At 54.2% G+C, this 27,325-nt stretch overlaps 1 protein-coding gene across 2 annotated transcripts; it reads right to left on the bottom strand.

Annotated features, from left to right (window-relative positions):
• Nucleotides 1–27,105, bottom strand: LOC116953411 (uncharacterized). 2 transcript variants are annotated; one of them, XM_076074940.1, is made up of 10 exons: nt 26,777–27,105; nt 26,278–26,370; nt 18,043–18,295; nt 14,528–15,735; nt 11,104–11,162; nt 10,196–10,293; nt 9,246–9,314; nt 1,801–1,908; nt 1,242–1,316; nt 1–502 (listed from the first exon to the last, which is right to left on the bottom strand). In XM_076074940.1, the coding sequence occupies exons 3-10, from the start codon at nt 18,196–18,198 to the stop codon at nt 347–349; spliced, it is 1,929 nt and encodes a 642-aa protein (XP_075931055.1). In that variant the 5' UTR covers nt 18,199–18,295; nt 26,278–26,370; nt 26,777–27,105; the 3' UTR covers nt 1–346. The 2 variants fall into 2 exon arrangements, with proteins under 2 accessions (XP_075931055.1, XP_032829486.1); XM_032973595.2 differs by lacking the exon at nt 26,777–27,105 and adding an exon at nt 26,485–26,678.
• Between the last annotated feature and the right edge of the window lie 220 nt (nt 27,106–27,325).

Raw genomic sequence — 27,325 nt, forward strand, 5'->3', positions numbered from 1 at the left:
TCTCATCTCACTCCACTCCCCTCCACGCACTCCCCTACCTCTCCCCTCTCATCTCACTCCATTCCCCTCCACACACTCCCCTACCTCTCCCCTCTCATCTCACTCTGCTCCCCACGCGACCCTTTGCAGTACGAAGCGATTCCGCCGCACGCAACTCCGTCTTTGTCGCCACTCGCTCGCAACGCGTTGCCGAGACGCCCCCCCGCGACAGCGATCCGAGTTGCGCAACCGACGGCTCGGGTGCGGTCCCCCCCCCCCCCCAGGCCGTATCGATTGCGGGAGTGTGGGCCGGGTGGGGGATGGTGGTAGTTGGGGGGGGCGGGGCGAGGGGGGGGGGCACTTCTCGCTACTTGGAGCCGAAGGGCTGAGCGACGATGACGGGCAGGGGCCCCGGCGGTGGGATCTCGTACTTCTCCCTGCGGCACAGGCGCAGCATCAGGTCCGCCTGCTTGCCGGGCCACGGGTACACGATGGTGTTGTTCAGCCAGCTCGGCACGTGCCCCTGAAGAGGAGCAGAAGAAGATGAAGAAGGCGAGTCAGGGTCCGGGCGGAATGTTGGCGACGTTAGCGCGTCACGGTGCCGAGACGTTAACTCCCTCGCCTGGTACGCGGGAGGTTGTGGGTTCGATCCCGACCCTGACGCCTGCAGCTGCTGCTGCTGTATATTTGGCGTTTGCGTCTCTGTCCCTGTGGTCGCGTGGAATTTTTTCCCCTCCGGATCCTCCGTTTTTTCATCCACGTTTGGAATAAACGTGCGCTCAGAGTATTTGGCCGCTACAAATTCACACATTTGTGGCCAGGTCGCTGCTGAAAAAGAGCTGTATAGCTCAGTGAGCCTAATAATAATAAAAAAAACAAAAATACTGACACATCCCAGCGGGTGACACGCGGGCCTTGCTCAACAAGCTGCGAAGCGGCCGAGGCCCCTATGCACGTGCGTTGAACTTCTTTCGCACCGTGCGTAGCCAACCGTGCTCGTCGTAGGTGTTGCTGCTGGGTGGAGGCGGAGGGGGGTGGGGGGCTAGGGGGCTGACGTGACAACACCGAACTGACGACGCACGCCGTTGGAGTCCGCGTCCCGCTAAGCGGGCGTCACGCTAACCGCTGCCACCGCGTTCGGCAAACGATGAGGCTGACCTCCCCCCCCGCCGGCCCCCCGCCCCCATCCACAGCAACACCCCCCCCCCCGCTAGCTGGACGCGAGCGCCGAAAACGGGCGCGCGGGGCGACGTGTTACCCACCTTGGTCGCGTCGGGAAACAGCACGGGCACCAAGCGGAAGTTCTTGCTCCCGTTCTGGATGTACTCGTTCTTCATCTGCACGCACGACAGACGCCACGGACGGTCGGTCACCCCGGACGGCCGCATACCCGAGCGTCACAAATCCGGTTCACTTCCCCCCCCCCCCCCGCCCCCCCTTCTCTCCGCCCACCCCCTAGCGGCAGCTGTCCCTGCGTGGCATACGGTAACTCAGCGCCTGACCTGCCAGTACGGGGGGGGGGGGGGGCGGGGGGGGGGGAGCGGGGGTGGATGCGGAAGCCCAATCGAGCAACACACCCACAGTGTAGCCCACCGCACACGGCCTGCTGATCGACTAACCCCGGTGCAGTAGCCAATCACACTGCTGGGTGGACAGAAGCTGGGGGGTGGAGGTTGGTGGGAGGGGTGGGTGGAGGAGATGTGGGGGGGGGTTTAAGAACCTTGCACCCCATTGCTTCCACTGCCGGGTGATCTTTGTATAGGAGGCACTCTGGGGGGTGTGCCTGTGTCTGTGTAGAGAGACTCTGGGTGTGCGACTCACCTGCTGGTGAATGTAGTGTGTGTGCAATCCATGCTCGTCACTGCCAGCCGGAGTCTCTGTGTCTCTCTTGTATTTGGGGCTGATTATCACCACGATCAGGTAGTCCTTCTGCACGCAGACAAGACACGCACAGAGGAGCAGACGGACAGTCAAGGCTGACCGAGGAACGCCCCGATGTGTAGAGGACACGCGCTAAGATAGCCTGACGCACGTCAAAGCACTAATACAGAAAAATCTTGTATTGCGAGTAACTTGGTCTGCGAGTGTTTTGCAAGACGAGTAAAATGTTTTAATTAATATTAATTTGATAAACGAGTGAGGGTCTTGCAATACGAGCAGTGTACGTATACACTTTGTCTGCCGAGCATCACGTGATCACAACCGATATACGAGTGCTTTGGATTACAAACACGCTTCCGGAACGAATTATGCTCGCAATCCAAGGTTTTACTGATATTATACAGTCAAGACCACCAGACAAACAGGAAGACTGAGAGTCAGATTGAGACTGTTTGTTATGCATGCTTGTGTAGATATGTCGAGACTTTCATACACCTCAACGCCCTAGTCAGACATGCATAAACCGGCTGTGTATAAATACAATAGGCAACATTTATAGATTTTTGTCGATTTCGGAGACGGAGGCAGTGAGTCACAGGCAAAGGGAGGTGAGGGAAGTGCTGAGCCTCGACTCGAACAGGAGCAGCGAGGTCGACAGCACGGGCGGCTGCGGCGGAGGAAGGGAGGGGCCAGCGGAGAATTGGCGAGGAAATTTTGCAGAAAGCCTCGATTAACGGAGCGGAGAGCGCGTGGAGGGGAGTGGAGTGAGATGAGAGGGGAGAGGTAGGGGAGCGCGTGGAGGGGAGTAGAGTGAGATGAGAGGGGAGAGGTAGGGGAGTGTGTGGAGGGGAGTGGAGTGAGATGAGAGGGGAGATGTAGGAGAGTGAGTGGAGGCGAGTAGAGTGAGATGAGAGGTAGGAGAGTGCGTGGAGGGGAGTGAGATGAGAGGGGAGAGGTAGGAGAGAGCGTGGAGGGGAGTGGAGTGAGATGAGAGGGGAGAGGTAGGGGAGTGCGTGAAGGGGAGTAGAGTGAGATGAGAGGTAGGAGAGTGCGTGGAGGGGCATAGAGTGAGATGAGAGGGGAGAGGTAGGGGAGTGTGTGGAGGGGAGTAGAGTGAGATGAGAGGGGAGAGGGTGGAGAGTGTGTGGAGGGGAGTAGAGTGAGATGAGAGGGGAGAGGTAGGGGAGTGCGTGGAGGGGAGTAGAGTGAGATGAGAGGGGAGAGGTAGGGGAGTGTGTGAAGGGGAGTAGAGTGAGATGAGAGGGGAGAGGTAGGGGAGTGTGTGAAGGGGAGTAGAGTGAGATGAGAGGGGAGAGGTAGGGGAGTGCGTGGAGGGGAGTGGAGTGAGATGAGAGGGGAGAGGTAGGGGAGTGTGTGGAGGGGAGTGGAGTGAGATGAGAGGGGAGAGGTAGGGGAGTGCGTGGAGGGGAGTAGAGTGAGATGAGAGGGGAGAGGTAGGGGAGTGCGTGGAGGGGAGTAGAGTGAGATGAGAGGGGAGAGGTAGGGGAGTGTGTGGAGGGGAGTGGAGTGAGATGAGAGGGGAGAGGTAGGGGAGTGCGTGGAGGGGAGTGGAGTGAGATGAGAGGGGAGAGGTAGGGGAGTGCGTGGAGGGGAGTAGAGTAAGATGAGAGGGGAGAGGTAGGGGAGTGCGTGGAGGGGAGTAGAGTGAGATGAGAGGGGAGAGGTAGGGGAGTGCGTGGAGGGGAGTGGAGTGAGATGAGAGGGGAGAGGTAGGGGAGTGCGTGGAGGGGAGTAGAGTGAGATGAGAGGGTAGAGGGTGGAGAGTGAGTGGAGGGGAGTAGAGTGAGATGAGAGGGTAGAGGGTGGAGAGTGAGTGGAGGGGAGTAGAGTGAGATGAGAGGTAGGGGAGTGCGTGGAGGGGCATAGAGTGAGATGAGAGGGGAGAGGTAGGAGAGTGCGTGAAGGGGAGTAGAGTGAGATGAGAGGTAGGGGAGTGCGTGGAGGGGAGTAGAGTGAGATGAGAGGGGAGAGGGTGGAGAGTGTGTGGAGGGGAGTAGAGTGAGATGAGAGGGGAGAGGTAGGGGAGTGCGTGGAGGGGAGTGGAGTGAGATGAGAGGGGAGAGGTAGGGGAGTGCGTGGAGGGGAGTAGAGTGAGATGAGAGGGGAGAGGTAGGGGAGTGCGTGGAGGGGAGTGGAGTGAGATGAGAGGGGAGAGGGTGGAGAGTGAGTGGAGGGGAGTAGAGTGAGATGAGAGGGTAGAGGGTGGAGAGTGAGTGGAGGGGAGTAGAGTGAGATGAGAGGTAGGGGAGTGCGTGGAGGGGCATAGAGTGAGATGAGAGGGGAGAGGTAGGAGAGTGCGTGAAGGGGAGTAGAGTGAGATGAGAGGTAGGGGAGTGCGTGGAGGGGAGTAGAGTGAGATGAGAGGGGAGAGGGTGGAGAGTGTGTGGAGGGGAGTAGAGTGAGATGAGAGGGGAGAGGTAGGGGAGTGCGTGGAGGGGAGTGGAGTGAGATGAGAGGGGAGTGGTAGGGGAGTGCGTGGAGGGGAGTGGAGTGCACCCAGGATCTCAGTGGTGCCAAGTCAGTTCCCCGATCTCTTGAACCACCGCATCGCCCTCCCACATCCATCGCTCTCGTCCTTCAGACGCCCCTAACCCCGCCGCCACCACCACCCCCCCCTCCCCACACCTTGCACAATGATATTCTCTCACGCGCTCGACGTACACACTTGGCTACCACCTCACGGGCATGTGCGTACGTGCTAGAGAGATTGCGCAACGTGTCATCGGAATCCCAGGGCACCCAGATCGCGTGTGTGTGTAGTGTGTGTGTAGTGTGTGTGTGTAGTGTGTGTAGTGTGTGTAGCGTGTATAGTGTGTGTGGTGTGTGTGTGTAGTGTGTGTGTGTAGAGTGTGTGTGTAGTGTGTGTGTGTAGTGTGTGTAGTGTGTGTGTAGTGTGTGTAGTGTGTGTGTGTAGTGTGTGTAGTGTGTGTGTAGTGTGTGTGTGTAGTGTGTGTAGTGTGTGTAGCGTGTATAGTGTGTGTGGTGTGTGTGTGTAGTGTGTGTGTGTAGAGTGTGTGTGTAGTGTGTGTGTGTAGTGTGTGTAGTGTGTGTGTAGTGTGTGTGTAGTGTGTGTGTGTAGTGTGTGTGTGTAGTGTGTGTGTGTAGTGTGTGTGTGTGTAGTGTGTATGTGTGTAGTGTGTGTGTAGTGTGTGTGTGTAGTGTGTGTGTGTAGTGTGTGTGTGTAGAGTGTGTGTGTAGTGTGTGTGTGTAGTGTGTGTGTAGTGTGTGTGTGTAGTGTGTGTGTAGTGTGTGTGTAGTGTGTGTGTAGTGTGTGTAGTGTGTGTGTGTAGTGTGTGTGTAGTGTGTGTGTAGTGTGTGTGTGTAGTGTGTGTGTAGTGTGTGTGTGTAGTGTGTGTGTGTAGTGCGTGTAATGCGTGTGTGTAGTGTGTGTGAAGTGTGTGTGTAGTGTGTGTGTGTAGTGTGTGTGTGTAGTGTGTGTGTGTGGTGTGTGTGTAGTGTGTGTGTAGTGTGTGTGTAGTGTGTGTGTAGTGTGTGTGGTGTGTGTAGTGCATGTAGTGCGTGTGTGTAGTGTGTGTGTAGTGTGTGTGTAGTGTGTGTAGTGTAGTGTGTGTAGTGTGTGTGTGTAGTGTGTGTAGTGTAGTGTGTGTGTAGTGTGTGTGTGTAGTGTGTGTGTGTAGTGTGTGTAGTGTGTGTAGTGTAGTGTGTGTAGTGTGTGTGTGGTGTGTGTGTAGTGTGTGTGTGGTGTATGTGTGTAGTGCGTGTAGTGTGTATAGTGTGTGTGGTGTGTGTGTAGTGTGTGTAGTGTAGTGTGTGTAGTGTGTGTGTATAGTGTGTGTAGTGTAGTGTGTGTAGTGTGTGTGTGTAGTGTGTGTGTAGTGTGTGTAGTGTAGTGTGTGTGTAGTGTGTGTGTAGTGTGTGTAGTGTGTGTGTAGTGTGTGTAGTGTAGTGTGTGGTGTGTGTGTAGCGTGTGTGCGTGTAGTGTGTGTGTAGTGTGTGTAGTGTAGTGTGTGTGTAGTGTGTGTAGTGTAGTGTGTGTAGCGTGTATAGTGTGTGTGTAGTGTGTGTGTGTAGTGTGTGTGTGTAGTGTGTGTAGTGTGTGCGTGTAGTGTGTGTAGTGTGTGCGTGTAGTGTGTGTAGTGCGTGCGTGTACTGTGTGTGCGTGTAGTGTGTGTGCGTGTAGTGTGTGCGTGTAGTGTGTGTAGTGTGTGTGCGTGTAGAGTGTGTGTGTGTGTGCGTGTAGAGTGTGTAGTGTTTGTGTAGTGTGTGTAGTGTGTGTGTAGTGTGTGTAGTGTGTGTAGTGTGTGTAGTGTGTGTGTGTAGTGTCTGCGTGTAGTGTGTGCGTGTAGTGTGTGCGTAGTGTGTGTGTGTGTAGTTTGTGTGTATAGTGTGTGTGTATAGTGTGTGTGTGTAGTGTGTGTGTGTGTGTTCGTGTAGTGTGTGTGTAGTGTGTGTAGTGTGTGTGTGTAGTGTATGTGTAGTGTGTGTGTGTAGTATGTGCGTGTAGTGTGTGCGTGTAGTGTGTGTGTAGTGTGTGAAGTGTGTGTGTAGTGTGTGTGTGTAGTGTGTGTAGTGTGTGTGTAGTGTGTGTGCGTGTAGTGTGTGTGTGTAGTGTGTGTGCGCGTAGTGTGTGTGTGTAATGTGTGTAGTGTGTGCAGTGTGTGTGTGTAGTGGGTGTTCGTGTATTGTGTGCGTGTAGTGTGTGTAGTGTGTGTGTGTGTAGTGTGTGCGTGTAATGTGTGTGTGTAGTGTGTGCGTGTAATGTGTGTGTGTAGTGTGTGTGTGTAGTGTGTGCGTGTAGTGTGTGTAGTGTGTGCGTGTAGTGTGTGTGCGTGTGTGTTCGTGTAGTGTGTGTGCTTGTAGTGTGTGCGGGTAGTGTGTGTGTGCGTGTAGTGTGTGAGTGTAGTGTGTGCGTGTGTTCGTGTGTGCGTGTAGTGTGTGCGTGTAGTGTGTGTGCGTGTGTTCGTGTGTGCATGTAGTGTGTGTGGTATCTGTAGTGAGCGTGTAGTGAGCGTGTAGTGCGTGTGTAGTGAGTGTGTAGTGTGTGTAGTGAGTGTGTAGTGTGTGCAGTGTGTGCGTATAGTGAGTGTGTAGTGTGGTGAGTGTGTAGTGTGGTGAGCGTGTGGTGTGCGTGTAGTGAGCGTGTAGTGAGCGTGTAGTGTGTGTGTAGTGTGCGTGTAGTGTGCGTGTAGTGTGTGTGTAGTGAGCGTGTAGTGTGTGTGTGCGTCTGGTATGCGTGTGGTGAGCGTGTGGTGAGCGTGTAATGAGCGTGTAGTGTGCGTGTAGTGAGCGTGTAGTGAGCGTGTGCGTGTGGTAAGCGTGTGGTGTGCGTGTGGTGAGCGTGTAGTGAGCGTGTAGTGTGTGTGTAGTGTGCGTGTAGTGAGTAGTGAGCGTGTAGTTTGCGTGTAGTGTGTGTGTAGTGTGCCTGTAGTGAACGTGTAGTGAGCATGTAGTGTGCGTGTAGTGTGCGTGTAGTGAGCGTGTAGTGTGTGTGCAGTGAGCATGTAGTGTGCGTGTAGTGTGTGTGTAGTGAGTGAGTAGTGTGCGTGTAGTGAGTGAGTAGTCAGCGTGTAGTGAGTGAGTAGTGCGTGTGTGGTGAGTGTGAAGGCAGCGGTGGTGCAGCGGTTAGCGCGCTGCGCTATGAACCCGGCGGCCCGAGTTCGATTCCCGCTCACGGCCAACACCAGTGACGATTATATTAACCGGTCCTGGGCCTCCCCTCGGTCGACTCAGCCTCAAATCAGTACCTGGTCCTGTGTGTAAAATCATCGCCAATGGGGAGACAAAGGCGGTCGGGCGTGGTGCTGGCCACCCACCTCATCGTTTACCGTGCCAGCCTTCATAGGTGCTCACAAACAGCACTTGCCCCTACAGTCTGTTAAGGCTATACAGGGGATCTTTGTCTTTGTCGTAGTGTGTATACACCCAGTAGCGACGCATACACAAACTAATACAAAGCTGAGAGGTGTGTGAGCGAGTGGGTGAGCGAGTGGGTGAGTGAGTAGGTGGTTGAGATGCTACGGTGGATAGGTGGGCGAGTATGCGTGTGGGTGAGTAAGTGGGTGGGTGATTCGGTTTGCGAGCGGGTGGATAAGTGTGTGGGTGAGCGATTGAGTGGTTTAGTGAGTTGGTGACACGCAAGACGTGACACCACACAGGGCGGGCGGGCGAGCGAGCGAGCGAGAGATACCATCAACCTGCCTGGGTAACACAGAAAACAAAGTACAGTAAAACCCTCTCTCTGCGCCAGTTCAGGACTCGCGTATCCGCCGGTGAACTAAATGTTTACCAATCCCCCCCCCCCCCCACATTCGTGACCCGCCGGACTTCGGTGTTCGTGAGCGTGCGTCGTGCCAGACCACCGACGCCGGGGAGGAGGTGCGCCCAGAACGTTGTTACGTTTGAGACTTGTCGTCCGCGAGGATGGGGCACTCCCAAGCTCGGCTCTCCGCGTAGTCCTCGGTCTCGCAGCAATCCCGCTCCGGACTCGCGACCGTGCACGTTTGCTTCAGACGCACTCGCGGTCGGCTCAGTTTGACACATTTTGATACGAACGAGTCGACTGCGAGGCCTATTCAAAAGAACGCGAAATGCGGGGAAAGTTCTGCGGCTAGCGCTCCCCCAGAGTGCGAGAATGATAACAGCTGTGCGGCGTTGTTACCAAACATCTGTCTCTCCCGAGGAGTCGCCCACTACTGAATTCCTCGGTATGACCACCACCCACTCCATCGTCGTCAAATAATCATCGTCATCACCATATATATTCTGCATTCTTCTTTATAATTATCGATTGTATAGTCATTGTTATTATAAACATTTACCATTTCCCCCGCCCCACGCCCACCCCCCCCCCCCATGTTCACTTGCACCAGGAACGTAACCCCCATTTTCCCCCCACTGGAGCGACTTTTACCATTCAGATGTTTTATAGAGTCGTCGTGTGACGCTGTGCGTGCCCCCCCCTCTATTCATATTACAGATGTTTTAAAGGCTCGTCGTGTGACGCTGTGCGTGCCCCCCCTCTATTCAAATTACAGATGTTTTAAAGGCTCGTCTCGATGAACTGCACAGTCACCGTGAGCTGCCGTCACGCACGAGGAAGAAACGCGCGAGGACCGCGCATTGTGAAGACACGACACCCACGCCGGCCACTCATTTGTCGCGGGGGATGGTGCAGAGAGGGGGTGGGGAGAAGAGGGATGGAATGTTTACAGAGAGCGGCGTGGTGCGGTTGGAGGCCCCAGGTGCACGTGCGCGCACACCTCTATGGGCAGGGATGGGCGCGCCGCCTGAGGCAGACGGACAGAGATGTGGACGGGAAAGGCGGGCAGGCAGGCGAGGCAAGACAGGCAGGAAGAGAGGCAGGACAGGGAGGCAGGAGAGAAACGAGGCTCGGGGAAACGTACGTCGTCCAGAAACCGGTCCATCCACTCGATCTTGCTCATGCCTTGCAGCAGCGTGTCGAACATGTCCATCTAGGGGGGGGGGGGCGGTGGGGAAGTACAAAAGGCAGACAGACAAAGGTTCCCGCGTGTAGGCAAGCGGCGATGGCGAGCGCCTACGGAGGCAGCCTCGGCGCAACGCGGGACGGGGGGGCGTGGCGAGCATCGTGCCCGGCCGCCTTTGTCTCCCCAGCACCAGAGCTTGATTTCTCACGGAATACTTTTCCAGGGCAGCGTTTTCTGGGGTTCGGCCCCGGGCCGGTTGCCCGGTTGGCGGCGCTCCAACCGCCTCGCCACCGCTCTGCGATCTGCTCGCGCGCTGGTCGCCTACGTATGGTAAGAAGCCGTCGTGTGGAGTTGTTTGGCCGAAAATTCCCCGGGCTGGTCGGCGCGGATGCTTGGTTGGTTGAAGGCGGCGCGGTGCAGCACAGCAACGCCCGCCACGACGCGCCACCCCCCCCCCTCACCCCCCCCCCACCCCCACCCCCCACCCCCCGCCGCGACCACACGGCGTGCAGTCGTGGGCCGCCCAATCCGAGCGCGTTGGCCCAGGCTCAACGCTTGCTTGGCTTGCGAGAGCCGCGACCAGGCGGAGCGCGCGGACGAAACGACACGGGAGACGCCAGCAGCCCCCCGCGGCCGCGTTCGTCTGCTAGCTAGCAACGACAGAGCCGCCCCCTGCTCCAAGCCCGCGGGGGGGGGAGCTGCAGGCGGACGAGGGGCACCCCCGCTGGCAGCTGCCCCCGTGTGGTGGGCAAAGGAGACTCGGCAAGCCCGGGCCTCCGCCGAGCGGGCGTTTTCGGTCTGGCTGATTCGCTGACCCTCTGTGACGTCTCTCGAGAATACCCCCAGGGTTTCTGGGAGGCTCAACCGGCACACGTGGGGGGGGGGGGGGGGCGACCGCGCCTACGCACCTCTGTGTAGAATCCATTTTTACGGAGCCAGGTCACGAAGGAGATGACCTTGCCGATGTGGGCGTCGTTGTCCAACGAGTAGGTGACGAAAATTTTGCCTGTGGGGGAGAACGGCGTTGGGGGAGGGGGATGGCGAGGGGGGTAGGGGGAGAAGGAAGAGAGAAGGTTCCAGAGGAACGCGTGACGAGCGAAGACAGACCGTCACTTTCCGTTCGCATGCATCCAAAGCGCAACGCCGTCCGGCTGCGGGCTCGTACAAAATCCAGGGCCGTGTGTTTTTCATGAGCTTTGGGGTAGCATGACCTAGCACGAGCGTGCGGTGAGCCATGTTCATGAGAACGAATAATAATGAAGGGAGTGAGAGGGACAGCGGTTGGTGGCACGGAGAGAGAGAGGGGGGGAGAGCGGGTGGTGGCAAAGAGGAACGCCCTCTGAGTGACAACACTTGCCGCGTGAATCCCAGGTGAACCAGGTGAGTAACCAAATGCAACGGTTGTTAGGGCACGCAGTGGCGAGATGTTAACTACCTCGCCTGGTATACAGGAGATTGTGGATTCGATCCCAACCCCGACGCCTGAATATTTGGAGTTTGCGTGTTCTCCCCGTGGTCGTGCGGATTTTTCTCCGGTTTTTCCCTCCGCGTTTGGAGTCAACGCGTCTGGAGTATTCGGCCGCGGTAAATTCTCACGTGACGATGAGCCACTTCGTCGAGCTATCATTTGTGGCCAGGTCGCTTCTATATATAAAAAAAAGAAAGAGCTGACACGGCTTAGCGGGCCTTACCTACGTAGCCTCGGTGGTAAAAAAAAAAAACCTCAGTGGCAAAAAAAACATAAAATGGTTTATCGGCTTCGCAGGCGCTGGCGATGACGGTGATCGGGCAAGAGGGCTTGCCGAGGGGAACTCACGCTGTCGGTCTGGGAGGACGATGCTTTGTGTCCGGGTGCCGCCAGGAGAGCACGCCGGTCTGCGAAAAAGCAAACGCGCACGCAGACGCAGCTAAATACGTAGCCTATTTAGCCCGCGGGGGGAGAGCGCTGCTCGCGATGCAGTGCTGTGGTCAGCACCACGTCAACTTTGCCTCACGTCAGTGCCGATGTGATACACGCACACCACACCGTGTACTGATTTAAGGCTGAGTCGACCTAGGGGAGGCGCAGGGCTGACTCACCGCTCCCAACACACACACACACAGTCCATGCGGCCCCACGCCATCGGCTCAATGCAAGCGCTGTTCGCAATGACCTATGAAGGCCGGCCCAACCCCTAGGCCCTGGCCTAGGGGTTGGGCCTAGGGCTTTAAATTGAGTACCCGGTACGGTGTGTAAACACCGCCAACCGGGGAGACAAAGGCGGCCGGGCGTGGTGCTGGCCACCCACCGCCGCGTGTGCAGCGCCGGCCTTCATAGGTACTCGCTGACAGAACTTGCCCTAACAGTTTGTTGAAGCTATACGGGGGGATCTTTATTTGTGTTAGGGATCGGTGGCGCAGTGGTTAGCGCGCCGAACCACGGACCCGGCGACCCGAGTTCGCTTCCGGCTCACGGCCAACACCAGTGACGATTATCTGAACCGGCGTGATGGGTTGACTGACTGAGATTGTCGACAAAGTGCCCCCGTAGAGCCTTAAAAAGACTTTTGGGGCTACGAAGTCTGGCATGGTACACGTGGGGGTGACGTGGCAAGCACCACACCCGGCCACCTTTGTCTCACTAGTGCCAATCGACTCAGGGGACGTCCAGGAACCGGTATAGAAAATTGTCACTGGTGTTGGGCCGTGGGTGGGAATCGAAACCTCGGGTCTCTGCCGGGTTCGTAACGCAGCGCTACGCCACCGCTCCCCACACACACACACACACTCGTACATAGACACACACACACGTATATAGACACACACACACGCACACACGTATATAGACACACACACACGTATATAGACACACAGACACACGTATATAGACACACATACGCACACACGTATATAGACACACACATGCACACACGTATATAGACACACACACGCACACACGTATATAGACACACACATGCACACACGTATATAGACACACACATGCACACACGTATATAGACACACACACACGTATATAGACACACACACACGTATATAGACACACACACGCACACACGTATATAGACACACACATACGTATATAGACACACACATACGTATATAGACACACACATACGTATATAGACACACATACGCACACGTATATAGACACACACACACGTATATAGACACACACACGTATACAGACACACACACACGTATACAGACACACACACGTATACAGACACACACACGTATATAGACACATGCACACACGTATACAGACATACGCACACACGTATATAGACACACACACAACAACAAAAACCGCCATTCGCCACTAAGTGGCGGTGACGTCACCACGACGCTTGTGCCAGGTCATATGCACCTTGAGGCCACGTGGAGTGTCGAACGCCCGCTGGCAGGAGGTCACTGGGCAGACCCAAGTGCCATAGGTCGACTGACTAAGATGACTGAGATGACTGGCTGATGCACCACCTGTGCCCCCTACTATGCCAACCTGCTGTGCTTTAGCCACCCTGCGCTCCGCTCGTTGTTGTGAGCGTCGCTCCTCCGCCCTCCGTTGGTGTTGGAGAGCGACTACCTCCAACTGCCCAGTAGCGTCCTTCACGAGCCTCCTCCACAGAGGCCGATCTTGACACCGCTGGTACCAGTCATCGGCAAGTCCACTCAGCTCCACGTCCTCCTGTACCACATCACTCCATCTCTTCTGTAGCCCATACCGCGCCTGTTTAGCGCCCTCGATTCGGCCGAACAAAAGCTGTTTCGGCATGCGGTGGCTGGGCATGCAGGCTACATGACCCAGCCATCGCAGCCTCGCCCGCCGGAGGAGCTCACCGATGGGACCTTGCCCAGATCTTTCAGGGATTTGTGAGCTCCTCAGACAATCCAGCCTGGTTAAACCCAGGATGGATCGTAGGCAGGCCAGCCTAAATGTTTCTAACCGGCGAAGATGTTCCATTAGGGGGGGTCCACATTTCGCAAGCGTAGAAAAGGGAGGGAATGACCGTGGCCGAGAAGACCTGAAGCTTAGTGCGGAGCGACAGACCAGGTAGCTTCCACACAGCGTTACGCAACCGATGAAAAGATATTGCCGCTCGACTGATTCGGAGTGAGACCTCTGCTGCTAAACTGGAGCCGGTCATAAGCACACTGCCCAGGTATGGGAAACTCTCAACTCTCTCCACAACTGCCCCATCACGGATTGGGAGTTGTGGGGGTGGAGTGTCCGATGGTACAAAATACCCAGGCAGGTGCTTAGTTTTGGTGGGGCTGATGGTAAAGCCCCATCTCTTAGTGGCACGCTCCAGTCTCAGCAGCAGCGTCTCCAACTCCTCCTCTGAATGAGCAGCTATTACCAAAGCATCGGCATACATAACGTGGTTGAGCAATAGGGAGCTAGACACACACACACACGTATATAGACACACACACACGTATATAGACACACACACACGTATATAGACACACACACGTATATAGACACACACACACGTATATAGCCACACACACGCTACCAATACAAGCCGGGCGGTAGCGGCGGTGGTGGTGGTGGTGGCCGGACACGTGGCTCGTAATCCAGAATTACGGAGGCAAGCGAGGGTCGGTGTATCCCTCCCGTGTCAACCCACGCGGTTCGCAACGTCTTCTTGTACGGGGGAAGTGTTCCGGTCCATGTGGCGTACGGCCGTTTCAATACGGGCAAAATACATTTACAAAAACACCATTTTGTTTGTGTTTCTCCCTTGTGATGGGACTTTGTAGGATGAACGTTGAGATTTATAAGGGGCACGGGGTGACCAATAAGGTCTGAATTGGTCTGTAACAAAGGAGGACACTGATAAGGGGTTGAGAGGTTTGTGTATCGCTAAACTGTGGCTAAACTCCCTTGCCGTGGGTGCCCTACCTCGGCGCGGCACGAGGCAGTACAGCAAAGCGCGGACTAAACTCCATCTGTTCCTTCTTTTTATGGGATACACGTGCTACAGTTTCCTCCCGCACGTCTAAACGCTCATTAAGATCGGCTCAAAACACCTCGTTACGTAGAGCACCGCGGACCTTGGGCACCCGCTGGTCGTGCCGGTATTACCGGCCGGCCGGCTGCTGCCTTGACCCCGTGCGCCTGCGGTTCCCGAGCGATCGCGAGCTACTCAACTCGCACCAACGATGATAACGACGCCACGAGGTGCACGCGCGTGTCCCCACCCTCCACCCCCCAATCCCAACCTGGCTATACTCACGGCGCGCCGGGCGAGAAGGCTTCTCCCTCCGCGGGGCCTGGGTGCCAGTTCCTCTCGGCGCACCCCCGCATCGCCTGCACCGCGCCGGCCTCCGCGTGCGACACCAGGGGGCCCGGCGGCTCCAGCCTCGACAGGCCGAGGCTGCTCTGCCGGCTGAACGGCGCCCGCACGTCCGCCGCGCCGAGAGGGCCGCCACCGCCGTCGGAGGCCGTGCGTGAGCTACAGACGCCTCCTCCTCCATCGACGACGATGCCCGGAGGCGCGTGCTGCGGCGAGGCCGGCTGCGAGTTGTGCGGCGACACGTGGAACTGCTGATGATTGTAATGGCCGGGATATTGCTGATGATGAAGATGATGCTGCTGCTGCTGCTGCTGCAAATAAAGCTGCTGCTGCTGATGCTGCTGTTGTTGTTGTTGTTGCTGTTGAACATGCTGCTGCATTCGATAGTGATTATAAAGCTGCTGCTGATAGTGCTGCGGCTGCTGATACTGCTGCTGATACTGCTGCTCCTGATGCTGCACGTGCTGATAAGCTGGAAAAAAGTCGGGTTGCCCGGTGCAAGCGACGGGGCTCTCGTCCAATCCGCCGACGTCGTTCCGCGTGTCCTGGCAGTAGCGACGCAGCGACGTCTGCGACATCCACCGCAGCTCCCGCTGCGCCAGGCACTGATCCGCCGGCGGCACGACCCCCTCCATCGCCGCCGGCGCCGCGTCGACGCGAGCCACCGCGGCGCCGTCGACGTCGCCGCGGTCGCCCTCCAGGCTGAGCGGTGAGTCCGGCGGCGATCGCGCCGGAACGCCGGCGCCGCGGGCCGGGGCCCTGCTCGCCGCGGCGACGTTCGCCGGTCGGCCCCCAGATTTGTTGATGTTGAGCTGGCCCAACAGCTGCTGGTAGTCGCCGTCAAAGTCGTGGCCGCTGCCGCCTTCATCGGCGTCGGTCGGGGTCATGGACCGCGAGTCGTCCGACGGGTCGAGGTACTCCTGCGCCCGCCTGCCCCGGGCGATGAACAGCTGGGGGAGGTTGTGCCGGAATTGGCGGGGGACCGGCGCCGGCTCCCGCCCGCCGCCGCCGCCGCCGCCGCCGCGCCGGTCGACGTCGTCCAGGTGGAAGGGCAGCCCGGTGATGGACTCCTCGCTGCTGCCCCCAGAGCTGGAGAAGCTCTCCTCCGAGGGGGTGTGAGGCCCCTGCGAGTCCGCCGAGTCACTGCGCTGGAGGGGTGGGGGGTGGGGGGTGGGGGGGGGGACCAGCGGAGGACAAAGGTGAAGCCAAAGATACCCCCCCCCCATCCCCTTCTCCCACGTGTAGGCTGAACAGGCTGTTCGGGTAAGTGCAGTTCGTGAGCACCTATGAAGGCTGGCACGGTGCACGTGGGGGTGTGTGGAAGGACGGACAGATGCCTCTGTCTCTCCAGTGATACTTCTTGGTTTTTTTTACACAGCATGAGATACTAATTTAAGGCCGGGTTCATCTAGATGAGGTGCGGGACCGGCGCAGATAATCACCAATGACGTTAGCCATGGCCGGGAATCGAACTTTGGTGGCTGGGTTTATAGCAGTGTGCGCGAACTACGACACTACCGCAGACATAGACTGTTGGGGAAAGTGCTGTCAGGGAACCTTCATCCAGCAGTGGATGAACAAAGCGCTGTACATTATTATATTATTATTTTCGAGAAAAACCTGGACTCACAATGCAGGGGTTGGCGGTTCGATGCGACCTCGTGGCACGCGGCCGGGGCAAAACAATTTGGCAAGCTTCTAAAAGCCACCCCTTTCCACCGCCCCCCTCTCTCCGCCCAGCAGCGTCAGTAGCACGCACGTACGTTGAACTTCTTTTGCACCGTACATTGCCAACCGCGCTGATCGGGGTGCTGGCAGCACTCGGGTGCTGTGGGCTGGGGAGAAGTGTGGGAGTTCATCCCCTTTAACCCCACCCACCGGGCCCCCCGCCCTGCGCTCGACGGGCTGCTCAGCCGCCGAGTTCTGACGGGATCGTCCGGGGGAAGCTCAACGAGAATTAATTACCGTAGCCGATAATCTCACGGGGGTATCTTGATATCCTTGCCTTAACCCACCAGGCCCTCCCCCTCTCCGTGAACCCCCTCCACCCCGCGCCACGCGCAGACCCCCTCGCTCCCCAACAGCGCACACCTATCTCTCGTACACCTTTTGAAACGGGGATCGCACCACACGCCAGGATATTGCAAACGGCCCAGCGGATAAGCGGCGGCGGCGGGGCCGTGGACCCTGGTTATCAGATCACCAAAGGGGGTGGTAGTAGAGCAAGCGCACGCGTGTCGACTCAGCCAGCCGCCCCAGCCTCGTGCACCGTGCCGAAGCGGACGGGGTGGGCCAACGCTCAAAAAAACTCTTGTTCAAGGCCGCAGGGGCGATCTGCTGTGTGTTTCGTTTGTTTATGTTGCAGCACCTGTTCCCACGTCTCTATGGGTGCCCTATACACCGCCTCTGCCTCTTGTTTACGCTCCTCACACCACCGAGTTCGCCACGTGTGGATCGGACGATTCGACGGGAGCCTTTTGTCCAAGGTGCAAAGGTTCATGGCTCCCACCCACACCGCTTCCCCCCCCCCGCCCCCAACACCCCACTCAGTGCCGGATGATCCTCGTAGCAAAAGCATCTCGATATGCAACGGGCCCTGCACTCTCAAGGGCCCCCACGCTAAATGCTTTCAAGCTATCAATTCCGGTTCAGCGATTCTGCACTTCCTCTATTTCTGCAGTACTATACTGCCTTCAACTTTTATGCACGACTGGGTGATTAAGGTTAGCGATTTGCTGTATAGCAAATGAAAAAATACCATTACTTTACGATGCAAGTAAAAAAAATGTGTGTTTTAATATTTACGCGTTTTTATTTATTTGGATATTTATATATTTATTTATGTGCTTATTTATTTATTTATGGGCCCTTTGTGACGTATGCTGCAGTCCCCGCACTCGCTTCATCTGGCACTGCTCCCACCCCAGGGCCATTCAATAAAACTGGGAGGCGCAGAGGTGAGCAGCGCGCAAATTATTTTGTCTGGGAGCAATTTGACATCCGCACCGATTAGCACGGCTGGCCTATGTACAGTTGCGAAAGAATGTCAACACTTCAACACGCATACATACGTACATCGGCAATTGGGAGTGCATTGGAAAGTCAAAACTCGTATTCTAAGTTAGGCCACGTTGGTTGGGTGGTTGATTTAATGTCCAAATCGATATTACCAAACGTTCACAACTGATGTTATTCTTAAGACATGGATACGTACCCATCTAATTTTGACCGATAAAACGCTCGCTCACCGATGGCTTTAAATTTTTCAACACCGACCGACAGCATCAATGTACACCAGACTTGCCAAATCGGCGGTATTTCACACTGCCAGACTTCACGGCGTGTTTCATTCCAACCCTGACCGGATGGCAGCCCCAAAGTGGCGACGGCACAAGGGGAGGGGATGGTGGGGGCGGGGGGGGGGTGGGGATAGAGGGAGGGAGGGGGGCACTAACCGGGAAGCCGCCACGGACGCCGCTGTTCCGCGGCGAGGAGTCGCAGGACGAGGAAGCCGAGTCAACCATGACGGACATTGCCACCACCGCCGCCGGGCATGTCTCGTCGCTCTCCACGGCCTGGCGAGTCGCTGGCCTCTCCTGGTCCTTCACCATGATGACGACGGCGGCGGAGGGGGGCGGCTGTCTGCCCTTCTCCTCCTGCCGGGGGGCAGCCCCCTCTTCTTGTCACGTCAAGGGGACGGATGTCCGACTGAAAACACAAAAGACTAAATATTTCTTCTCCCCCCCACGGTGTAGCCCACACACAACGCTGGGCCAAGTGCTGCTAAGGGAGCACCTACGAAGCCCGGCGTTGCACAAGAGGTGGTGGGTAGCCAACACCACGGCGAGCCACCTTTGTATCCCCAATGCAGTTTTACGCACGGCACCAGTTACTCATTTACAACCGAGCCAGCCCGGGGGGTTGTGGGGGGTCCCAGGACCGGTTAAAATATTTGCCACTTGTTACTGGTCATGAGCGGGAATAGAACTCGGATCGCCGTATAAGGACAAAGATGCCCCATGAAGGCTGAAACAGACTTTTGGGGCAGGTGCTGTTCTCGACCACAAACGGGCATGCAACGCAATGTGTTTTTTCATGAACGTGGGGAGGAGGGGCAAGTGGGAAGCATGAGACAAAGGGTTGAAGTTGGGTCACATTTCCCCCAAGGGCAAGAAGAGGCTCGAAACTTTGCCAACGGCTTCGCGTCTTTCGCGTTTCTCCGCGCGGACGCATGGGTCATCCGTTCTGCCGCCCAACCCATACTCGCGGACAGGTGTGGTTTATTTAATTTTAGTTGTTTTAAACCGGAATTTCAAATCACAACACGAGAAACAGAATGTTCTTAGGGATGTTATCGCCCGGGCGACGTATGCGCTTAACTATGCACGGTACGTTTTATTGTAAGCCGGGTCAGGTGACACCCCAGTAAACGCGGAACGTTGGGCCAATGTTCGATTCAAGTTGGTCCAACAGCAGTTCCAACTGCATGCTAACGTTGGCCCAACGTTGCATGTTGACTTTGACAGTGATTCTGACTTTCTGCATCTTGTCCTGACATAGTTTCAAGTGAAACGTCATTGTTTGCAGTGGGTAAATTTGGTTGTTCTCTCAATTTGCCAGCAAGCATAATCACAAATAGTTGTGTGAAAATACGAGATGTTCAAAAACCAAATAGAAACATTTTGCAACGCATCAAGTCTGCATTAACCACACGCAGTACTTGTGGTGAACATGCAAACAAACATGCTCCGATAAAATATGCGTTGCCTTTGAAACGTATGGGCCTACACCAAAGCCTTCGTTAGGGCCTAGTCTCAGCAGTGTCAGACCAGAGAACGACTTTATAGCTCGGCGTGAGCAGCTACAAAATGGGACAGTTTTGCCAGTATCAAAGTATGAAAATATAAGAATAGGTTTTACCCTTCCTGGCAATAAAACAGGTATTAAGATGTTCAAAACACCACATATAAACCTTTTGCAAGGAATCATGTCTGCATTAACCACACACAGTACTTGTTATGAACATGCAAAAAAACAAATAATTGCCCCGCTGAATGCTTGTACACCCGACAATTTCATTTGTTTGGCTGCGTTGGGTGGTGCAGGATTTCGAATAACATGGATTTAGCCACAATCATCACGTTGCCGGACACAAAAAATATATTACGAATGATCTAGGTGTTAAGTTAACGCAGGTATACAGCGCTACCGATGCGATGGTGTGGAACACTCGACTTGAAATCATGAGACCGCCGGTCGCATTTGATTACAACGCCTGGCAGCAGTTGAAACAACCGGACAAGTTTCTTAAAATGTCCAATGGACAACGGAGCGGCGATCATTTATTTTGGCAAATATTTTACGGCAGCGATTGACCTAAAAACTTGCCCCAGTAGCAAAAGATCAAGGTGTCATCACGGCCGAAGCCTCTGACATCACCACACCTCGCCAATGCCTTCCCATAAAGCAATTCTAAAGGCAGATTAAAGCCTACCTGACGCTTTAATCTGCCTTTAGTAATCAACAGATTATCCAGGGTCCCACTATCCTGGTGTGGAGGCCATTGGCCTGCCCAAGCCTCAAATCTACTTTGAGTAATCAGAATACCCATGGTCCCACTTTCCTTTTGAGGATGCCATTGGCCCAATTGAGGCTAAATCTACTTTTAGCAATCACGAGATTACCCATGGTCCCACTGCCTCGGTGTGGATGCCACTGGCCTACTCGAGGCTTTAATCTGCCTTCAGTAATCAACGGATTACCCACTGCCGTATTGTGGGTGCCAACATATGAACAACGTACACCACCATCAACGGCGTGCCAACACACTGTGCCGAAACGCCTCCGCTATGCAAAACCAGAGTAAAACGAGCTGGTGTCCCCGAGCGGTTGACTCACTCCGCTTGCTCACACACAACCACGCCCCGCCTCCGCGTGCAGGTGATCCGAGTTGCGATTCAGTCTTTGACCCCCGGGGCCCGCGAAGGCCGAGGCTGCCATGGGGACCGCCCTTCACGCCCGGTGACGGAGGGGCGAACTGTACCACCCTAGCAGCGCCCACGGTCCAGCGAGCGGTGGGCCGCCGTGCATGCGTGTTTGGCTGAAGAGTCATTTTGCACGCGCCAAAGAATGGACGAAAGCCACCGTGTGGGCCAAATGCCATCATTATCGATGTTTACATCAGCCGCTCGTGTGTCCCAATAATGTTTCATCGCGTGACAGTAGAACCGATGTGTTGAATGATGTGGGTTTTCACGGCGAGAGGTATGTACGTTTAACCTATTTTTCACCGTACGTAGCCAACTGTGCTAATCGGCGGTACGGAGAAGGACAACAAACTAAACACAAAAAGCTATTCTAAAGAATGGAGTTCCTTTGCTGTTAAAAGCTACTTCTTTTGGGATAGCTCTCCACGCCCATCCCCGAAAAAGTATCTTTCAGTGGAACCGATGTTTTAAGTTGTCGGAGCTAAAAAAAACTTGGGCAGGTTAAGTTGAGAACCAAATTTGAATGTGCAGTTTTTTTTCTTTCTGTGCGATCATTGGTGGCCGGGTTAGAACGATGAGCTCACTACACTTGAGAACCAGCTCAGCGTTCTGACCTGCGAGCCACCTGCCCATCGTGACAGCCCTGTTTAACCACATCTCAAGTCTAAGTGTGTCTATGGATCTCTGTGTACGTCTGTGTATCTCTACATACATACATACCAAGGCCGTAAAATATATAATATATTGGGGGGATGTGTCATCCCCCCAATATTCAAATATGCTCAAAATACCCCCCCCCCCCAATATATTGCTATAAAATAGATTTCTGTTTATATGATTGTGGTTATGGTTGTACTTTATTTATCCCTAATCTCTGCCATTACATATAATGAAACAAGAAAAGGTAAAAAACAGAGCAATGTAATACAATACACTATTAGACATGAATGTACAAAAAACGTCCATCCTGTGTAGGCAGGAAATTCGTTGTCAAATTGAAAAAAAATTCTGGAGGGGGAACCCCAGACCCCCTGGAAGATTTGGTCCCCTCCCAATGTTGACTCCATGGCTACGGCCTTCATATATACATGGGTCTCTAAATACATTTTCGAGTCTCTGTGTAAGTTAATAGTCTCTTTGTGAGTGTATGGGTCTCTATGCAAGCCCATGGGTCTATATGCGTGTCTATAAATCGCTGAGTCTAAAGTTATCTCCAGCCATGACCTTCCCCATTATTCCTTTATACAGCTTCACCCGAGAAGGCCTACGTTAATCCAGCAAGCCATCCAGATAGGGCCCTTGCTTGTAACATCTGGCCGTGTGCCAGTATTATTTTAAGAAAGCCTGATGAGACACTGAATGTCAAAACCAGTCCTTGCCCCTGTACACATAGAGCAGTCTGCCAGCATTGTTTTGACTTTACTGATGAGGCTCTGCAATGCCATCCTACAATTATTAGAATCTGAATAGGAGCTGATTTTGGTTTATTCTGCAGGGCGGCCCATGAGTCTGGAATCATAGGGAAAAATAACTCATTCGTATTTTGTGTTGTCTCTGCAGGCCCAAGATGTCTCTTGAGCAAGGAAGAGCGAGCCCAGATAATTCTACTCGTAGGAAATCGGAGTCGGAAAAGAGGTCGCTGTTGAATTTAACAGACTGCATCCGGACGGCGAGCCAACAACGCGGAGCTGCGTTTTTTTCCTACGATTCCAGACTCATGGGACACCCTGCATTTACGTTTTCATTCACTTGAGCGCCTTTAGCTTTTGCCTCATTGGCTCAATGCCACTAGCGCCTCGCCGCTGGCGATGAAGGGAGAAAACCAAACCCATTTGACAAACTGTAGCTGTCACAACTGGCGCAACGCGTTCATCAAGTTTGTTTTGTCTGTTGCTTCTGAACGCAGTGTAGAGATTAGGCTCCCAGAGACTACCACCCCCCTTGCCGCCGCCCCCCCCCCCCCCACCGGGCAGACAAATCGTTTGGCACACCGTGGAATGCGTGGCACGCGCAGTGTGCTTCCGACTCACGGCTATGCCAAACGCCACTTTGCATGCGGCAGGGGTTACGGGAGCGTGGGCGCTGCGGTCAGCGCACTGTGCAATGACCGGACCACAACCCCACCGGTCCCAGGACAACTTGGGAGCAGTGCCGGATTGTCCTCGTAGCTACGGATATGTCGCTACGCATACGTAGCCCCCCGCACTTTCAAGGGGCCCCCGCGCTAAATGCTTTCGAGCTTATCAATTCCGGTTCGGTGATTCTGCACTTGCTCTATCACTATAGTACTACACCGCCTTTAACTTTTACGAACGACTGGGTGTTTAAAAGTTAGCGATTTGTCGTATTATCTCGCTGTATGGCAAATTACAAAAAATTCAATTACTTTGCTATGCAAGTAAAAAATGTGCGTTTTAATATTCATGTTTTTTTTTAATTTAGGGCCCCTTTATAAAATATGCGACAAGCCCCTCACTAGCTTCATCCGGCACTGCTTAGGAGGCCACAGCTAGAAGCAAGCAGTAGCGCCAAATAATTCGTTTGGGTGGGAATTCATCCTTCACGTCACTGACCAGCGTGGTGAAGTATGGCCAAACAGTGCCGAGACCTTCGTCCAGCAGTAGATTGACAACAGGTTGAACGCCGGCATCCTGTGGTGTTTACTGTTAACAGTCAACAGAGGTTCGAATCCGGGTTAAACTACCCAGGCCAAGGTTATTGAACCGGATTCTCAAGTGCAGTGAGTTGGTGGTGGCAGCAGCTTGCGCGCTTGTGATTTACATTGAGACGCATAGATTTACGCAAAGACCTAGATGCCTAAGACCCACACAGACTGAGTTCACAAGTGGAGTGAATAGATGGCCCGGGCACAAGGTCACTGGTGACGAAGCAGAGATACATTGTACGTTTAGAAATTAATGAGACTTATAAGTTATATCTAGTCAGTGGCACTCACACAGACGTAAGTTGCGATTAAACCAGCTCCTCAAGTGTAGCGAGTTAATGATCTCAGTCCGGTCACAAGACTGCGCAGAAACAACAATTAATTTTCTCAGAGTGCTTACTTTGGCAATATCCCAGCTCGCAGAATAAAAACAATATATATATAAACATGGGGATTGATTGGCACGTGATGCGCATTGTTTTACAGGTAAATATTTATTCAGCCGTGCCTCCCGAGTTGTGGATGCTGAAGCACAAGGGCAATGATTTCACAAGACTGTGCAAGGCCACAATGGGAACGTTCATTGAACGTTGAACATCACCGCACGCCCTCCCCTTCTCCGTCCAGCCAGTAGTTATACTGGTAGGAACGAAGTTGTAAACTGAGTGTACCAGCCTGCAATAGATTAATGTGTCCGTCCGTCCGTCCCCTTTCAATACTTTAACGAAGTGAAATCTCGTGCTGTTGGGTGTAAAATCAGCAATAGACAGCGCAGAGACTTGTCCTACCAGCCCACCCTGCAAGGGACCTGTTAAATGGGTAACAGCGGTTAAAAGGATCGGCTGAGAGCGTGTGGTGGGGGTGAACTGTGGGTACTGCGACATCTCACTCCAAGACTTTTAATCAGCGTGGAAGGGTAGGCCAAATGCGAGAAATTATCATGTATTTTGATTATAGTGTGCTGCTACTACTACTATTGTTACTCCTGCTATTATGGATTGACTCATGCAGCTAGAGAAGGATGCTAGGTTTAGCGATGTGTGTTATGTATGTCGCTATTGTTAACTTTCAATCGCATTTCTTATGATCACTCTTATTACATTGTTTTCAAACCATTTAGTAATTTCTAGAAAGGCTTAGTTGAGCCCGATTCTTTGATGAAGTATAGAGTTAGACTGAATTTTTTTTAATCTAAATTGTATTATGATTGTTATTGTGATCTTACATCAAAATGGGATTTTTTTGCACAGTTTAGTCCGGAGCATAAACAAATGGTGCGTTTTTTGGACGATGTTATTGCTTTTGTAGGGAATGTCTCAATTTGTGTACGGTAAATTATAAATGTATCTTGTAATTGTATTGTTTGTTGCGGTTGCACCCGAATCAAGAGCCGAATGGCTCACAGGGTTATTCCAAATAACTGAAACTGAAACAAATAACCCTCTGGGATGGGTTCTCGAGACGAGAACTCTCTCGGAATGATGGAAGGTACCTTCCGCCTGCCGTGGCTTTTGAACGCAATTGCAGGGCTGCGCCTTACATTGCCTCGCCCAAGCCATCTCATTATCTAACAATGAGGCAATCGCGAGCTGAGGTCTATCCACTGCTGGATGAAGACCCCCCCCCCCCCCCCACATCATCATGAGCTGTGGTGTATCCACTGCTGGATGAAGACCTCCCCACATCATCATGAGCTGTGGTCTATCCACTGCTTGATGAAGACCTCCCCACATCATCATGAGCTGTGGTGTATTCACTGCTGGATGAAGACCTCCCCACATCATCATGAGCTATGGGGTATCCACTGCTGGATTAAGGCCTCCGATCGCCGTGGCTATCTCTCACGGGGTGCTTGCGATGCCACACAACCCCAGCTCGCTCCTGCACGAACATCCGAGCAGGATTCTGGGGCCCTCCACGAGATGGACTCAGAATTAGAACGACTCATCATTCCTGGTGCTGCGCTGTGTAGACAAAACTAAAAAGCACTAGGGAGACAAGATATACGGTACACATAAAGGCAAAGGCCGAGTCGACCGCGGGTAGGACCAGGACCGGTTCAGATCAATCGTCACCGGTGTTGGTGGGCAGTGAGCAGGAATCGAACCCGGGCTTCGCCAGGTTCGGAGCGCACACGAACACAGGACGCAATGTCGAAGACAAAGATCCCCCGTGTAGCCTTAACAGACTGTTGGGGCAAGTGCTGTTAGCGAGCAGCACCTATGAAGGCCGGCACGGCACACGAGTGGGGTGGGTGGCCAGCACCACGCCCGACCGCCTTTGTCTCCCCATTGGCGATACCTACACACCGCACCAGGTACTCATTTGAAGCCCAGGACCTGTTCAGATAATCGTCACTGGCGTTGGCCGTGAGCGGGAATGGAAACCGGGTTGCCAGGTTCGTAGCACAGCGCGCTAACCACTACACTACCGCTCCTCACACAGACACAGAGAGAGAGAGAGAGAGGTTCTGTATTCTGGAGCGTTGCTTAGGACGAGCTCAAAGAACGGGGGGGGGGGGGGGCTTAACACATCGGAATGATAACTCCCGACTCGAGCGGACAAAGTCGACGATAAATCTTCAAACTCGATTTGAAGATGAACCTTCTAATCGAGTCGGGCCGACGAACTTGGGGGTCACGTCCCCCATGGTTGCCCGTAATTAATTCGCCCACGGCGTTAGGGTTGTTGTTAGAGGGGGGGGGGGGGTGGGGGTGAAACGAATGGGTCGAAAGAGCAACGGGTACCACCGGAGAGATGGAGCGATGGAATAATCGTGGTGGTGCGGACATGGCTCGTGGTGGACCTGCTATTAACATCGACGATAACGCCACCGCCCCCTTATGTCGACTCAGTCTTAAACGACGACCCTGTCTCGTGTGAAAAATACAATCATAGCATTGGGGGAGGTGGGTTGGGGGGGGGCGGGGAGAGACAAAGGCGGCCGGACGTTGTTTCCTGGCCGCCTTCAACCAGCAGTGGATAGATTCGTGGCCGGCGATGAGCGTGCCGAGTGTACGCAGTGTGTGTCGACTCACCTGTCGCGAATCTCCTTCGTGCCGTGCGCCCCCACCAACCAACCAACCACCACCAACCTACTCCTCCCTTTGCCCCGTCTCGTCGGGACAACTCTGGCCAGAGAGACAGAGAGAGTGACACAGCGAGAGGTCGACCTCCTTTGCGGGACTCCGACGACAAAGTCCTCCCCCGACACCCTTGAGAAGAAGCCCTCTCTCGTTCCTCACCGGGCCAAAGTAAAAGCTGAGCCACACGCGCGCGGTTTGTCCGGTGGATTGTCAGAAAGAAAAAAAAAGCCCTTCCTTGACTGTGACCCGGTAACAAACGCATACAAAAATGGCTTTGCTGGGTGGGGTCTGGGAGGTACAGAAGAGAAGGAGGAGAGAGAGAGAGAGACGGGGTGTGGGGGGGGGGAGATGTTTGGCCGTGTGGTATTGTTGAGTCGGGTATATATGTCTCGTAAAAGATTGACAGAGGATGATAGGCCAGCAGGCAAGCAAGGCTGGAGTTGTTACCAACCGTGGTCACTCCTGCCAGACGCCCACGTTCTGACAAACAAGTGGTGTCTACCGACGTTCGTGAAGTCCAGCCGACTGGTGGTGTTCAGTGGCGGGTGTTCACCTGCCACTTTTTAAACGGGAACTGGTGCCATTGAAAAAAAAAAGACGTTTCAAAATGTAGCAAAGCAACACGCCCTTTGGACTTGTTTAAATAATACGATATACAGGAGTGTTGATTCTCATCAGGCCAACGTGGTGCAGTCTTCAGCTCGTTTCGTTCACTCTACCTGTTATTCAGAAAGACCATTTGCCCGAAACGTCGCCTATTGTATGTGTTCCTATTGAGGAGTATGTTGGGTTTTTGGATATACAGTACTGCGTGTTGGGCAAATGCAACTCGGCTCAAAGGGTTCCTGTCGCAGTAAGTTAACCACAGCGCCACCACGTGGCGCTTTAGAATCAGAATCTTCATTTATCCTGGAGAAATCCGATGAGCTGCGAAGCCCTTTGTGACCGACGTCCAGCAGGGGCGTCGGTCACGAAGTTACAGCAGCAAAATGAACACAAA

This window comes from Petromyzon marinus, chromosome 51 (assembly GCF_048934315.1).
Source record: "Petromyzon marinus isolate PM22_M1 ecotype Great Lakes invasive population chromosome 51, UKy_Petmar_22M1.pri1.0, whole genome shotgun sequence".
NCBI classification, from domain to species: Eukaryota; Metazoa; Chordata; class Hyperoartia; order Petromyzontiformes; family Petromyzontidae; genus Petromyzon; species Petromyzon marinus.

Excerpts from the sequence above, each read along its gene's own strand:
- LOC116953411 (XM_076074940.1), bottom strand. The coding sequence starts at position 18,198 with ATGGTGAAGGACCAGGAGAGGCCAGCGACTCGCCAGGCCGTGGAGAGC. Across the intron at positions 9,315-10,195 it reads AAAATGGATTCTACACAGAG|ATGGACATGTTCGACACGCT; the intron begins GTGCGTAGGCGC and ends CCCCCCCCCTAG. Across the intron at positions 1,317-1,800 it reads CACACTACATTCACCAGCAG|ATGAAGAACGAGTACATCCA; the intron begins GTGAGTCGCACA and ends TCGTGCGTGCAG.